This window comes from Prunus mume, linkage group LG7 (assembly GCF_029339155.1).
Source record: "Prunus mume cultivar Tortuosa linkage group LG7, ASM2933915v1, whole genome shotgun sequence".
Classification (NCBI taxonomy): Eukaryota; Viridiplantae; Streptophyta; class Magnoliopsida; order Rosales; family Rosaceae; genus Prunus; species Prunus mume.
In genome coordinates, this window is record NC_142704.1 from 14,618,762 (window position 1) to 14,635,447 (window position 16,686).

The 16,686-nt window shown below is 36.8% G+C and overlaps 1 protein-coding gene, 1 long non-coding RNA gene and 1 pseudogene across 3 annotated transcripts; 2 read left to right on the forward strand and 1 right to left on the reverse strand.

The window, feature by feature from the left end:
* Positions 1–1,081: 1,081 nt before the first annotated feature.
* LOC148915553 (uncharacterized) lies at positions 1,082–1,887 on the forward strand (annotated as a pseudogene).
* A 2,865-nt stretch (positions 1,888–4,752) lies between these two features.
* On the reverse strand, positions 4,753–9,760 carry LOC148915554 (putative inactive leucine-rich repeat receptor-like protein kinase At3g03770). The gene is given in 7 exon segments (XM_089042004.1): positions 4,753–4,975; positions 5,594–5,643; positions 5,731–5,936; positions 6,066–6,275; positions 7,522–7,652; positions 8,390–8,443; positions 8,446–9,760. Coding segments are annotated over 5 exon segments (1,719 nt in total). The 5' UTR covers positions 9,728–9,760; the 3' UTR covers positions 4,753–4,975; positions 5,594–5,643; positions 5,731–5,894.
* Positions 9,761–13,656: 3,896 nt separating this feature from the next.
* Positions 13,657–16,480, forward strand: LOC103336864 (uncharacterized). 2 transcript variants are annotated; one of them, XR_016128423.1, is made up of 2 exons: positions 13,657–13,904; positions 16,064–16,480. It is a non-coding gene; the product is annotated as an uncharacterized LOC103336864 (long non-coding RNA). The 2 variants fall into 2 exon arrangements; XR_514460.2 differs by lacking the exon at positions 13,657–13,904 and adding an exon at positions 15,567–15,960.
* The last annotated feature ends 206 nt before the right edge of the window (positions 16,481–16,686 follow it).

Genomic DNA, 16,686 nt, shown 5'->3' on the forward strand with positions numbered 1-16,686 from the left:
GAAAAATTTATATATGAATCAAAGAGCCCAGAATGTCACCAGATTTTAGCCTTTTGTCAACAACCCAATCAAGCATTCTTTGAGCTTCCTCAGTCAATGTGGGATGGAATGCTCAGGACTGAAGAACCACATGTCAGCTTTCCCAAGTAGCTTGATCGCTTCTTCACACACCTTGAAAAGTGTAATTCCATTTGCCCGTAAATTTTTTGCAGCCAGACTGGTTCCTTCGGCCCAATTCTAAGTATACCGCATTATCAGTAAATAGTAAGTATGTGGTGAGAGATTCGTAAGAATTTTTTGTTTTTTGTTTTTGTTTTGATATTGTAAGAAGGCGCTTCATATCTCATATTTGCATCCTCATTTAGCCTTTAGTTGTTTTTGGATCGTAACTTCCCGAATTTCACAACTAAGCGATTATGCATAAGATAGAAGCGTGCACACAACTACACAAGGGCCCTTCTAACCAGCACAATTTGCTAACTAAGCTTCAACTTATGCTGCTCACTTGAAGATACTCATGCACATCGCAACCAACTAAATTTCGAAATTTGCAGTTCTAGTCTTACATAATCTAGACCTTTAACTCTGATTGTTTGACTCCATCTTAAAATCGGATACAACATTATGGAAAATGGAACTAGTACTTAATTATAGCTGCACTAATCAACCCAACCACGTGCATTATGATCAGAGAAAAAACATTCAAAAGCAATTGAATCATTAGCTAAATTAACAACAATTAAAGCTTAAAAGGGTAAGAAATTTGCTTACCCTCTGTAAGGATGCCAATGAGAATTGCTTCAGTCCCAGTCGTTGCATACTTGAGCTTCCTGGCTTCCAATTCACCCATGGCAAATGACTTTATAGCCTTCCAAGACCATCTGCATCCACTCACCCAATACCAAAACCTCAATCCCAACAAACCCAGAAATAAAAAAACACCAAGCCCTCAAAAGATATTAAAAAGACACTCAATTGGGCACTTTGTGTTCACTTGTTTTTTATCTAATCCTGTGATGGTAGGGTAAAGTTCCCAGTTAACTTGAGAATCATTAGTGGTCAACAAGTCAAACAGCCCAGAATGTCACTAGATTTTAGCATTTTGTCAACAGCCCAATCAAGCACTGTTGAGCTGCCTCAGTCAATGTGGATGTGATGCTCAGGATCTGAAGAACCACATGTCAGCTTTCCCAAGTAACTTGATTGTTTCTTCACACACCTTGAAAAGTGTAATTCCATTTGCCAAGATAATGGAATAGATGGAAGGTTTTTAGTCAGAGCAATGCCAAGATAATGGGCAGATTAGCATTTTCGATGGATCGGTGACGGGTACCAATTTGGAGTTGCAGAATGGGAGTTTGATTGTGCAGAAATGGAGATTTGGGAGTTGGCCAGATGGCATTGATTCAACGGTATGTCAAGTGTTTTTCTTTCTGGTGGGAATGAATTCTTGGTTGGTTTTAAATGGTTTTGTGATTTGTGGGTTGAGTTGTTTTGTTTGAATTTTTCCAGGTGAGGCTTATACTTGAAGAGCCTAAACCCGGGCTCACTTTAAAGCTAACACATTCAGATATTCCTGAGGAAGACAGGTTGGTTTTGATTTGAACTTTTAATTAATGGGTTATTTTCAGTTTTAGTTTGATTGATTGGGAGTATGTGAGTTATATTGTTTTCTTTTCTTCTATGAAATGCTGATTGCTTTGTTTTGGTGCCTTTGGTAATGCAGATATGGGAATGTGACTGGTGGAGAATGCACAGAGATGATGGCGGGATCTTATTTTCCAGAGGATACGGGCAGTTTTTGGTTTTGGAATTTGAGATAATTGAGTAGGGTTTCTCTTGAAAGTGTAGAATTTAATGATTTTGGAATTATGATTCAGATCTAATGTTTCCTAACTGTATTTACTTTTCATCACTGCTAGGAAAAAAACAGATTTGTTTCTTATCGCTTGTAAGAGCTGTGTTTTTCACATATGTACAGCATTGGAGTTTCTTCTATCATCTAAATAGGTGCTACTGCATTGGAGTATTTTATTTACTTGTTTCATTGTTAGCAAATGAACATATGTATAATTGTTTATCTTCTTGTTACTTCTCAGCTGTTGATTCACAATTAACAATGTGGAAAAAGTATTAAAGGGATGAATGCATTATGTTGCTAGCAAGTATGGAAATTTGGTGTGGGTGTCGAATCCAAATAATTCCTAAATACCTCGGGAGATCAGTTTTAGAACATTAGATTAGAAACATCAAGGCCTTTTAGTAGTAATGATTGATTAGAAGTTATGTTTCAGGTTGCCAGTTGTGTCAGGGTTCTAGGATCTTGATGAGTAAGAGAAAACTTAGGTTTTGATGTATGTTTTTTATAGAGGGGGTTTAGGGTTGTATGATGCTATCCGATGCCCTGGGTTATCATCTTGTCTTGGTTATTGTCTTTGTAAACGAGTATGTTGTCTGTCATGTTGTGGACTGCTGGAACTTCCCACCTGAGGGCTTTGTTGTATGCTTGTAGCCGTAGTTGTGTTCCTTGATCCTATGGATCTTGCATCTGCCGCTAGTTATCAGCTTCAGGATGAAGGTTTTAGGCTTGTTTGTAAAACAGTGCTGGTTATGTATGGTAAAAAGTGTTATGAATGTAGGTGAAGATTCAATCGATGAAATTAGGGTTACAAACTTATAAGTTGAGCATGTGCTTGGTGGCATTTGTAGCCAAACCATGAGATAGATGTTAATTTGCATTTGATGTTTGGTAGTATACAACAAAGGTGCTGGTTTGAATTACATTCATCGGTTGTTTTGTGCAAATTTTTGCATCATTTCTCACACTTCATCAAGTACAAGCCAGGCTTTATCTACACAAAAAAACAATGAAAGAGAACTTGTGCAATGCTTCCCTATACAATCAGAAAACTTGTCTTTCACAATGGAAAATCTTATATGAATTGTTGCCAATAAACCATATAAAAAAAAAATCTATAGCGTGAGGGTGAAATTCAGATATATAGGGATATTTCCACTCTTTCACAAGTAGGTAACCATGTTGTGTACTACACTATCAAAATTAGTTGCAATTGATCACTTAAATTGGAAAAAGGTTATATTTTCCAATTTAATGTTGTCAAATTTATGACAAGGACACCGATCTTGCACCTTCTTACAATTGCAGAGAGTAATTTTATTTTTTTCATAACAAAATATAATCGATACAAGCTCGGTGTAGAACTTGCCTTAAAATATAACCGATAAAAGCCCAAGTGTAGAACTTGTTTCTACAAAACTACTTGAAAAGAAAAAAGGTGTCCAAGAATCTTCAACCATCCCAAAATATTTTATCGAACTTTGGCCCTTCTCTTTTCAAGCATGCCAAAAATCATACTGGTTTTGTAATATGTGGTTTGTGCCCAATTAATGTACCGGGGATCTTGCATTTTTGTACCCAATATTTGATAGCTGCCTTCTTTTGAACGACGATTCATTGAGGGAGAGAATTACTTTCCTTTTGAATATGAATCGATGTATTTGAAAGGTCACCATCAATTCATGGTAATATAAGGATGGATAACAATTGTTGTGTCCGTGATATTTGAATTCAGGATTACTTTCAACGAAATGGAGACTGTTATTAGACCAAATGCCATTGACGTACGATATAATAGCAATATTAGGCCAATATACGTGCACTACAGAGGCAATATTAGAGCAATATAAGGACAATACGATAGCAATAGTATTACAATATACATCCAATAGGGTGGCAATATGAATACACTATCTATGCAATACAAAGGCAATATTAAGGCAATATAAATACAATAGAACATCAATATTAAGTGAATCTACATACAATACACACACATCCATTACAGACTATATTTTACACATGCAAAAGGAATCGCCACCGAACTTTAACAATACTATCCCGCGAAGGGAAAACGAAGGCAACAAAAGATCCTTGTACTCAGGTGAGATGAACTGAAGCATCACTCACCCTTACTACAGGTCCATCAAAAGATCCATGTCTTTGTCCTTTCTCCTCGCTGCATGCACGAGGCTATGATGAGTCATTCCCTTAGCACCCATATTCAGCACCTCCCAGACACCAGCTACATCAATTTCACTCCAATTGTAGTCTGGTGAGATGACCGAAGCATAATCTCGGAATATTTTGAAGCCGTTGTTGAAACATTCAACCATTTCATGGTTATATTCTTCAGATTTTGTGCAACTCCAACTATCATTTCAAAGGTCAACATCAATTCATGCTAATATAATGATGAATAACAATTGTTGTGTCCACGAGATTTGAATTCAGGATTACTTTCAATGAAGTGGAGACTCTGTTATTAGACCAAATGGCCATTGACATACGATATAATAGCAATATTAGGCCAATATATGTACACTATAGAGGCAATATTAGAGCAATATAACCACAATACAATAGCAATAGTATTACAATATCACTTATAAAAATATAATTATTGTCCACTTATTGCTGATTTTTGACATGTTCAGAAATTTTGTTCTCTCTTAGCTCACTCAGCTCTCTCTCTGGCACATCTCTCTTTCTCTTTGGTATCTGTCTATCGCAGCTCTCTGTCTCTCTTGGCTCTCTCTCTCTCTCTCTAGTGCAGCTCTCTATCTCTCTCTTTGCTATCTTTCAGTAGATCAGCTCTTTCTCTCTAGCTTCGTTCTGTCTCTTTCTCCCCCTATTCGCTCTCTTTTGGCATGCTTGAAAAGAGAAGGGCCAAATACAACAGAAAAGAAAATCCATTCAAGCTTATTGGGGGAAAAAAACCACGGAGAAATACATGAAATGAAAAACAACTCGGCAGTTACTGTGAGATTGTGTACATAAAACTTGGAACAACCAAACCAATAAAAGCTAAGCCATCTCATACGCACACCTACATAAAATAACAATGTATGGTCATCTTCTTTAGAATATTGCAATCAACACTTGGTTGAGACCGACCTGCAAAAACAACTGGGTTGAGTACAGAGATAGAGTTTATGAATGGCAGTTCCAGAATTAAGACCTATGTTAATTTGTAACTGCCACCAAGTCAGTTCATAGTGCCAAATGCAGCTATCTGGCACACAGATATGACAAGCCAAAAGAAAAAAAGCAAAAAAGAGGCTTGACATAAATGGGAACCTCAGCAGAAAGCATCAGATATGCATACAAGCAGATTGGCTCCATTACAATGTTCAAGAATGCAAACTCATGGTGTAAAGGAATCCTTATTTGACCTCTTTCCCTTCCCCCAATCTCATGGTGTAAATATCCAAAACAGATTACATTTTTATCTTTTTTAAAAATTTTCTGGCCTCAAAGCAAATTACAAAGGAAACAAGTATAACTAACTAGAGTAGCTTCCTCTCCATAAGCCAAACCTCCCAAGAAAGGAACTTCTATGTCTCCACATTGATGATTTTCAGGTCACCTACAGATTCTACCTTCTCTTTTACAATTGTTTTTTTATTTTTTGGCAGAGAAATTATTTGTCTTGTTCATTTGTGTATAAATATGAAAAGGGAATTCAGTTTAGAAAAGTAGTGTATGATTTTGGGAAAGTAAGCATGTTAGTACCTCGCTTGAACGCTTCCTTTTGGTGCCGGAGAAGAAACTGTGGTGCCCATCTGAAGGATTAAAAAGCAAAAGTTAAGTCAGGACAATCTCAAGGGTGATGCATTCACCCAAACAGATACATATTTTTTATGTCTTACCGTTCCCCTGCTTTCAGCCAAAAGAGGTAGGTTATAGCTGCTTATTTTTACATGAAGATCGTGATCCAATAAGACATTTTTTATGCTCAAATTATTTGATTTAACACCAGGAACAATCCCTGTATGCAGAAACTGAATACCCTTTGCAACTCCAATTGCAGCTATTATTCTCTGCGGCCAGGTAAGCTTCCGTCCTGGAGGTCCTTCTGCCAAACCAAGTGTTAGCAATGAATATTTAATTGCTGAAAATGCTAAGACAGTGAGGGAGGAAATCAATCACAGAAAAAGAAGAAGAAGAAGAAAGTAGTGAGTGGGGTTTTACTCTCCATTGCAACCTGTATGGCATGTATAAGAAATACTCTACTGACGCCTGAATCATCTGGATGGCACTCCAAGCAATGTCCAAGAGCACTAACCAAATGGCTATGTCTCAGTTTTGAAATCTGCTCAAGAAGGTGTGTGTAGACCTGTGGACTCTGCCTCTTTCTCATTTTCAAGCCTCTTATAGCAACAAAGGTTCCATCAGGGAGCTTCCCTCTATATATCTGGCATTGTTATTTTATTTTGAAGCAGTAAGAGTGAGAAAATTGCTTGCTGAAAACTCTCAAGATTTCTTGAACAAAGTATATTAGTCAATAGTGCATAGGACAATTTACTAGAACAAACATATTCCAAATTCTTGTACAAATTCAAATGATAAGTATTGGACCACTTTAACATTTATAGTAGACTTTCCGCGAACCATTGCAATATGCATAAGATCTATCTGATAGTATAACATCAATGAGTATCTTCTCAGAACGAGCAGAGTTTCACAACCCCTTGAAAAATTCCCATTACCATTTCAGATTTGGATCCGATCCAATCGTTCAAAGTTTGATTCAAATTAAACAAAACTCAAAGGATTTTTTTTAAATAATTTGGTCGATTTGAAAGGCTGATATATTATAACTTAACAGGAGTAGCATATCTTAATATATGTTTCAAGGACACCAGGAAATACATAAGTAACCTTATTTGTTATGACATGGATATAATAAGGTTAGTGTGTCCGACGCGCCTAAATTGGTAGCATGCCTTGAAAAAGGCTGCTTGAAAGGACTAGATGTGCTCCTGCAACCTCTTTTGAAAATTAGTCTTTTGTTCTCTTTCAATTTCTACTCTTTTTTCATTAAATGTGAGGCCACCTTGGAGTTTTAAAGGGAATCTTTACTCAACAGAAGCTTGTTTAAGGTGGAGAAGTCTCACGTTTTAAGCATATCAGAAGTTCTACAAAGTAATTCCTAAATCTATTTACATCATGCTTTTGAGGAGTATGAACTCTAAATTAAATCGAGATAACTAAATCTATATACACATTCATACACACATACATATGTCAGTGTGTGTATTTAAGTTGCTTCAACTATGTAGTTCTTCAATTGTGTACCAAGAACTGGAGACTAGATGAAAATCAAGAACCTAGATACACAGGAGAACCCACCATGCATCGGTGAGCCATCGTAATTTAGTCCGACCTGTATATTATTTATTCCCGAGTAGTTAGATAAAGCTTGTTGAAATGTATCTTGTCCTAAATTGTATTTAAATTCAACATCTACATAATATATATTGTCTCTTATCTGAGGTTCTTCAATCCACGAAGGATCTTTTGCATATCCAAATGGATGGAATTATATAAGCAAGAAACATAAAATGTGAAAGCAGGTGCAAATTAAGAGAGAACATCGTATTACTATTACGATGTACTGAATTAGTTAGAATTGTTTTGCACCTATAAAGAATGAATACCTGTCCATGTGAACCTTCACCTAGTAATGTTGAATCATCAAAGTTATGGGTGGCTTCCTGAAGCTCCTCCAAAGCAAAAGTTCTATAAGCAGGAAGGCTAGCTCCCAGCTTCATTGTGTCTGATATATATTCTGCAAAGAAAGGATTCTAGTGTTATGACTTATTATAAAAGGAATAGTGATGCTAATTTATTTACCTACTGCCAATTTGAATGAAGTAGTGCCTGGGGTTTTAATAAGAATAAAATTTTGAGCAGTCAATTTGAGCAAGAAAAATTGCTTTCCTGGATGTATAAGCCAAAATTGTCGAGTTTATCATTATAGCAAAAATGAAAGATTCACGAATTGTAACACGCTAAATTAGCAAGTGAAAAATGCTTCATTTGAAACTGAAAAGCATGGACCTGAACAAGATTGACCATATTCTCCATATTTCTGAATTTCAGAATATCCAAGGAAAACTATAAGGAATTGGTGGTACAATAAAATATAATTCTCTCCATCTTAGTTCGAACCTAAAGACTCCAAAATAAGCTAATATGTCTTTTTGGGGTAGCAATATAGTTTTTGGAAACTATTTTCTATAATTAGTAGTTCTTCCTGGAATTTTCTAGAAACATACATCAGTCTAGTTCTTGGACTTCTATGGAAATCATAACCTTCATGCTACTCAAATAAAATAAAAAGATCACATGGAAATGGTTGCTAATCTATACAGCAAGTTCCCTTTTTCATTTATTTTCTTCGCAAAATCAGCCTTGATCCTCGTACATTAAACAGAAGCAACAAAAAGTTGGTACCAAAAGGAACAACTATAAAAATATTTATAAAATAAATAAAATAAAAAAAGTTAGAAACTTTAAACTTACTTGCATCAGAGAGTAGCTTAGCTGTGTTCACTGCTGAGACTGTATCTGAAATTATCTTGTTTGGGGAGTTTTAGTAGTGTGCTCACTATAAAACTTCTTAGCAGCCATGAAAGCTAAACCAACAACTGCAATTGCACCCACAATACCTCCCACTGCACTTGATGCAACAACGTGTTTACCATAAGTTCTCCTATGCTTTTCCTCACTCGGAGGTAGTATTCGCACAGCCAGAGCTTCATTGTGGCACAAGTAAGAAGGGTGCTGCTTCTGATCTTCATTTACTAAACAATTCCCAGAATACAGAACAACCCTGCTGTTAGAATCCCTTTTCAGACAAGTGGGCAAATCCCCTGACAAAAGATTTGAGGATAAATTGACAAAAGCAAGCTCAGAATTGCAAGTCATGTTCTTATAGAGAAGTCCAGTGAGTTTATTTCCAGCAATGTCAAGACATTTAATGGAAGGCAATGACAACCATGATGACAAAAATGGCCCTACAAATCCATTCAATGAAATGTCCAGCTTCTGGAGCTGATAGCATGAGCCTAATGCAGTCTGGATTCCCAAGCGAAACTTGTTCTTTCTTAGCACAAGTGTGACCAACTTGGAAGGCATACTTGGAAAATGAGGCCCAAAATAGTTGTCTTCCAAATCAAGAACTTGCAAGTTTGTCAAGTTTCTGAGATCAGGCACTTCCCTTAACAAGAAGTTACTTGATAGGCAGAGAACTCTGAGAGTTTGTAAAGATGCCAAAGAATATGGCAAAGAGCCATTAAGCATATTGACTGGAAGTGAACTCAGCCAACCTGGAACTTGACCAGTGAACTTGTTATGGTCAAGTATGAGAGTCTGAAGGTTCCTCAGATATGAAAGTTGGAGAGGAACTGTACCACTTAAGTAATTTGTGCTTACATTGAGAATCTCCAGTGAAGACAAATGCCCAATACTTGCAGGCATTGGCCCCCATAAACCAAGAGAAACCAGTGAAAGCACTTTCAAGCTTGGTAAGCCAACAAGAGTGGCAAAGAAATAGTCTGCTGAGAAATCACGAGGCAGTGGAGGAAACCCATTGTTGCCAGTAATGTGCAGCTGGGTTATGTTGCCTTCATAACAGGATAGAGTCAAAGATGGAGTTGGTTCAATTTTGCAGAAGTCTCTGATGTTGCTTCTATGGCTGAAGCTGGTTAAGGCTGATGGGTAGTTGAGAAGCTGCTGGATCTTCAGAAGGGTTTGTGACTGAGTGTGTTGTTGTAGCTGGCTTGAAGGATGGAGAGAGAGGAAAACTATGATGAGCAGAAGAAGATGTGAATGGCAAACTAGCTTTGCCATTAGAACCATCAACAAAACCAAAGTTGCTGAAACAACACTCAATAGATGAATCTATTTCTCCCATTCTTTCTCTGCTTCACTTCTTCCAGGAAGGCTTAAAACTTAGCTTTTGGGGGAATGAAAACCAGATTTTGCTAGCAAAACTATGATGACATTTTCAATTGCACAAACTGACTTAGCCCTTCAAAATCTATCCTTCAATTTATTTTCCAACTTTTTTTTTTCTTTTCTCTCTTTGGTTATGTTTACTAATTACACATCTGAACCCAACAAACTTAGTGTGCTAATTATGGAAAATACTTCTGTACCACCTAGTTCCTTACAAAGTGAGAGTGGGTGTGAGTTATTACCCAGTTCATAGAAACCCATAAACCCAAACCCAATTTCTGAGCAACCCCTAAACACTAAAACCCTAAACCAATTTCTTACAAATCCATACACCATAAACCAAATTCACAAAAACCCCAAATTTCAAAGAAAAGGGTTATGAACAGTACCTCGTGGATGTCAACGATGGAGTTACGCTTGGATGAACAGCCACTGTTGACGGAGAACGAGCATTGCGTCGAAGAGAGAGAGGTGCACCAGGGAGAGACGGGCTGAAGAGATAGAGCGAAGAGAGCGAGAGAGAGAAGCCAATTTCTGAAAAATTGATATGAGTACAATAAGTGGACAATAATTTTATATTTAAAGGTGTTAGTTGTAAAAAAATTGGGAAAGGATGGTATTTTTAGTTAAAATTAGCAAATGGGTGGTATTGAAGGTCATTTCCCTTATTTGTTTGCTGAATAATGTTGATATTATCTATTTATTAATATTGTTATTCTCTCTTTTTCCGTGTTAATAATTTTGTTCAGAAATTGATTGATTATCCCTTTTTACTGACGCCCAGCTTAACGATGAAGAAGATCGATGATATTTATCCAAGTAAGAGCCCTTCTGCACGTATGAGATTTTTCAACAAAAATATTGCATTTGCTACGTTCATTGATTAGAATTTGGATCCGAGTAGGTGTGAATCATTTATGGTTGCAATATATAAATTTGATCCGAAGAGAATTATATATGGTAGGGATCCGGATTAATTGTTAAGATTCATGAGAAACGTACATCATCATTTCAACCAAAATAATTGGAACTTGACAATTGTGGAGGTCGATGTTGCATTAAGAAGTCTATGGCCTGATATCTCATTCACATATATCCATGAAATTGTAAGTGTTATTTTACTTTCTTTAGATACTTCTGTTCCAATATTGGAGTATGATTATATGTAAGCGTTATTTTATTTCTTTAGATAGTTCTGTTCCAACATCGGAGTATGATTATATGTTGTTTTACATGAAATTGCATTATTTTATTTAAGCACAAATTTAAATTAAAAAAGTGACTGATGCCCCAAATCCCCTACGAGCCATCGTTTACCCAACTTTTGGCCCAAATCTGCCCCGTTGCGATGCCTAGCTTCAACCGAAGCGGAATTAGGTGTCTATGTTATTTGAGTTCCCATTTCCCCAGCTGTCCTCATGAGAATATTTTCCTCACATCCTGCATGTATATTATTTTGGGTAAAATTTGGAGAATGGTGATGCCATATTATTTCATCAAAAAATTACCCGTACAGAACTTATTATACATGAGCATGCTGCATGCAAACATAATAGCAACTATCACAATCCCATATTCATGGTGGATTTTTACTTAAAACTCTCGCGAAACATTCATACTTTTGAAGAACGCGTCATTACATGATTCATGGTGGAATATGGGAGCTGCCAAAGAATCCAAAACCTTTTACCCTTATAATGCGAGATGAGTCTACTACTGTGTCTTTTCAACCCAAACATAATGCAAATCAATGAAGCCAGTCCATGCATTGAGTATTACTATAACACTTAACCCAGAGCTCTATATTTTAAAAAGATTACACACTCAAGCGTGCAAATTCTCAGATGGCAGAATGGGAAAAATGAAATTACAGAACACGATAAGCATTTAAACGAAGTCAGATTTTTTTTTTAAACAAAATCATATGTTTTGCTATTCAAATAGAAGTTACTAGCCTACGTCGACGTTGATATCATCTCAGCCATCTTACGTTACCTATCAGTATATTTGAATTCATATATTTGTCTGCAAGTTAAGATGCCACAAGAACGGGCATCCATGCAATTCCAAATACGGCAGTAGACTTTAGCTCATGAGGCGTGTTAGAAACAATACGAATTCACACAAAAAAATCAAAGGCCAATCAAAAGAATTTCCAAAATAGAAAAATTTATATATGAATCAAAGAGCCCAGAATGTCACCAGATTTAGCATTCTTTGAGCTTCCTCAGTCAATGTGGGATGGAATGCTCAGGACTGAAGAACCACATGTCAGCTTTCCCAAGTAGCTTGATCGTTTCTTCACACACCTTGAAAAGTGTAATTCCATTTGCCCGTAAATTTTTTGCAGCCAGACTGGTTTCTTCGGCCCAATTCTAAGTATACCGCATTATCGGTAAAGAGTAAGTATGTGGTAAGAGATTCGTAAGAATTTTTTGTTTTTTGTTTTTGTTTTGATATTGTAAGAAGGCGCTTCATATCTCACATTTGCATCCTCATTTAGCCTTTAGTTGTTTTTGGATCGTAACTTCCCGAATTTCACAACTAAGCGATTATGCATAAGATAGAAGCGTGCACACAACTACACAAGGGCCCTTCTAACCAGCACAATTTGCTAACTAAGCTTCAACTTATGCAGCTCACTTGAAGATACTCATGCACATCGCAACCAACTAAATTTCGAAATTTGCAGTTCTAGTCTTACATAATCTAGTCCTTTAACTCTGATTGTTTGACTCCATCTTAAAATCGGATACAACATTATGGAAAATGGAACTAATACTTAATTATAGCTGCACTAATCAACCCAACCACGTGCATTATGATCAGAGAAAAAACATTCAAAAGCAATTGAATCATTAGCTAAAATTAACAACAATTAAAGCTTAAAAGGGTAAGAAATTTGCTTACCCTCTGTAAGGATGCCAATGAGAATTGCTTCAGTCCCAGTCGTTGCATACTTGAGCTTCCTGGCTTCCAATTCACCCATGGCAATGACTTTATAGCCTTCCAAGACCATCTGCATCCACTCACCCAATACCAAAACCTCAATCCCAACAAACCCAGAAATAAAAAAACACCAAGCCCTCAAAAGATATTAAAAAGACACTCAATTGGGCACTTTGTGTTCACTTGTTTTTTATCTAATCCTGTGATGGTAGGGTAAAGTTCCCAATTAACTTGAGAATCATTAGTGGTCAACAAGTCAAACAGCCCAGAATGTCACTAGATTTTAGCATTTTGTCAACAGCCCAATCAAGCACTGTTTGAGCTTCCTCACTCAATGTGGGATGGGATGCTCAAGACTGAAGAACCACATGTCAACTTTCCCAAGTAACTTGATTGTTTCTTCACACACCTTGAAAAGTGTAATTCCATTTGCCCATAAATTTTTTGCAGGCAGACTGGTTCCTTCGGCCCAATTCTAAGTATACCGCATTATCAATACAGAGTAAGTATGTGGTCAGAGATTTGTAAGTTTTTTGTTTTCGTATTTTGTTTTAGTTTTTGGTTTTAGTTTTTTTGTTTTGATATACTAAGAAGACGCTTCATATCTCATATTGGCATCCTCATTTAGCCTATTTTGCCTATAAAATATTTTATTAGGTTTAAAGTTGAATTTTTGACCGGGAAGGAATTTGCAAATTTCAATTTGGACCATTGCATAGAGCATGTTGAAACAAGTCTAGATACATAGTGAATGAATCAGCTATAACGAAGAAATGTCGATTAAAACTTATGTAGGGGCAAAATTGTAATTTTGCAAAACTGGATTTTTTAAATATCCAGATTTCCTCTCTCTCTCTCTCTCTCTCTCTCTCTCTCGCGAGCATCTCCCCCTCCCCTGAAATTTTTTTTCCAGCCGGTGGCTCAAGAAGCCACCACCGTCGCCACACGCCGCCATTTTTGGCGGCACCGGTTTCAAAGGAATCGCAACCTGTCCCTCTTCCCGTTCCGCCTCAGCCCAGCCGCCACAGCGGCAGGTTTTTGCCGGAAAATCGAGGAAAATGGCCGGATTTTCGCACGGCTTTCCAACCTCTCGTTCTCTCTCCTCCGGCCACCGTTTCCGACGAATGAGGTATGGAATCTCATCTATTTTTCGAGTTCTAGCTGATGGTTGGATAGGATTTGATCGCTTTTTAGTTTTGGTAACCCAATTCACAACCTAGGTTTTGGCCGGTTTTCGAATTGAAATTCCGGCCACTTGCCGTCCAAATTGGACGTTGCAGTAGTTGAATAAAGTGTTCCACTCGTCGAGTAGTAGCTGTAGATGGAAGGGTGGCCCTCGGTTTGGAGATTTTCCGACCGAAGGCATCGCTTTGGACACCCACGGGCTGCAGGCGCGTGTGGCGGCGCGTGGGCACTGTAGCAAAGGGACATTGTGTCCCAATACGATCCTCTAGTTGTCACGAGTGCATAGGCGTGCTCAGATTCTACTTCGGATATCGTTTGGACCCCAAACGGATTTCGCCTATTGTACAATTTCCCGGGTTCGATACGTTTGAACTGTTTGATCGCAACCCATTTATTATATGTTGATCTAGGCAGTTCTAGGATCGAGTAGGAATCAACGGATCGTGAATCGGAGTCTTGTATACTCCGAAATGATCAACCCTAGGGTTAGGTTTACCATAACCATCCGATCGTGAGTAATCTGACCGTACGATTGAGATGAAACTCTCAGGACATGTGTCCAAGGCATATTGAAACCCTTAGGAACGTTCGGATCGTATAATGGATGTGACGGGGAGAAAGAGAAAAAATAGAAAATGTTCATTGTTTAAAGGAAAGTTTCAGTGGGACAAGTGAAGCGTACTTTGTAGTACAATGAAGATATAGAATTCATAATGTTAAATAATTTTATTCTTCTTTCAACAATGACATACATGGAGCCATAGATCACCATGATAGTAGCCATTTTTATGGATTTCCTGAATGGCTGACAATAAGCCCCTCAAAAAATAAAAATATAAAGTTAATTATGCCAACAAAATAATTCTAAATCAAATACAAAATAGTAGTATGTTAAAAAAGACTAATATTAAATATGACTTTCACCTTTTGCATTATCCATGAATCGCGAAGTCGATTTGCGAACAGTAAAGTAGCGAAAGGATATGGATTTGATAGAGTGACAAGACTTTGATGGACTGTTGCATCAAACCATTCATAGCCAATTGACCAAAACCCATTCATATAAGGGTTGTTATGCTATAATTCTCATACCAAACAATGTGTCTAGGGGGCGGATTGGTTTGACAATAAACAAGCAGATATGGGTTAAAACGCAATCATTCATGTTGCTAGCAGAGTATGTATAATCAAAAACATTTTGAAGTTAACATCAACTCTAGCACCAAAGTTAAAAAATTTCATGGGTTTAGAAGGACTACCCATTAGTATGGAGAAATTGTACGACTGATGGGTGGTCCTTCTAAACCTATGAATTTTTAAAACTTTGGTGCTAGAGTTGATGTTAACTGGCTTCAAAATGTTTTTGATTATACATGTTCTATTAGCAACATGAATGACTGCGTTTTAAGCCCATATCTACTTGTTTATTGTCAAACCAATCCTCCGCCCCCTGGAAACATTGTTAATTGGTATGAGGATTATAGTATATCAACCCTTATATGAATGGGTTTTAATCAATTGGCTACAAATGGTTCGATGCAGCCATCGATGGCATCGTCATTCTATCAACCAAATCCATATCCTTCACTGCTTACTGTTCAGTAAATCACGACTTCACGATTCATGGATAATGCAAATTAAGTGAAAGTCATATTTAATATTAGTCTTTTTTAAGATATTACTATTTTGTATTTGATTTAGAATTATTTTGTTGGCATAATTAACTTTATATTTTTATTTTTTGAAGAGGCTTATTGTCAGCCATTTAGGAAATCCATAAAAATGGCTACTATCATGGTGGTCTTCAGCGTGACTACATGTATGTCATTGTTGGAAGGATAAAATTATTTAACATTTTGAATTCTGAATGGTGTTCAAGATCTAGAAGTCATGAAGCTTACAGATTTTTCAAGCTTCGGGGACTACATAAATAGCCTGCTTTATGGCTATCAATCATGGACGAATAAAGACAATTTTGTGTTGTTTTTCCAGCTGTCAGGGTGAGTTAATTTTCTTTATTTATTTGTTTGATGAATAATGTTGATATTATCTATTTATTAATATTGTTATTTTCTCTTTTTCCTTGTTAATAATTTTGTTCAGAAATTGATTGATTATCCCTTTTTACTGATGCCCCGCTTAACGATGAAGAAGATCGATGATATTTATCAAAGTAAGAGCCCTTCTGCACGTATGAGATTTTTCAACAAAAATATTGCATTTGCTACGTTTTCATTGATTGGAATTTGGATCCGAGTAGGTGTGAACCATTTATGGTTGCAATATATAAATTTGATCTGAAGAGAATTATATATGGTAGGGATCCGGATAAATTGTTAAGATTCATGAGAAATAATTGGAACTTGACAATTGTGGAGGTCGAGGTTGCATTAAGAAGTTTATGGCCTGATATCTCATTCACATATATCCATGAAATTGTAAGTGTTATTTTACTTTCTTTAGATACTTCTGTTCCAATATTGGAGTATGATTATATGTAAGCGTTATTTTATTTCTTTAGATAGTTCTTGTCCAACATCGGAGTATGATTATATGTTGTTTTACATGAAATTGCATTATTTTATTTAAGCACAAATTTAAATTAAAAAAGTGACTGATGCCCCAAATCCCCTACGAGCCATCGTTTACCCAACTTTTGGCCCAAATCTGCCCCGTTGCGATGCCTAGCTTCAACCGAAGCGGAATTAGGTGTCTATGTTATTTGA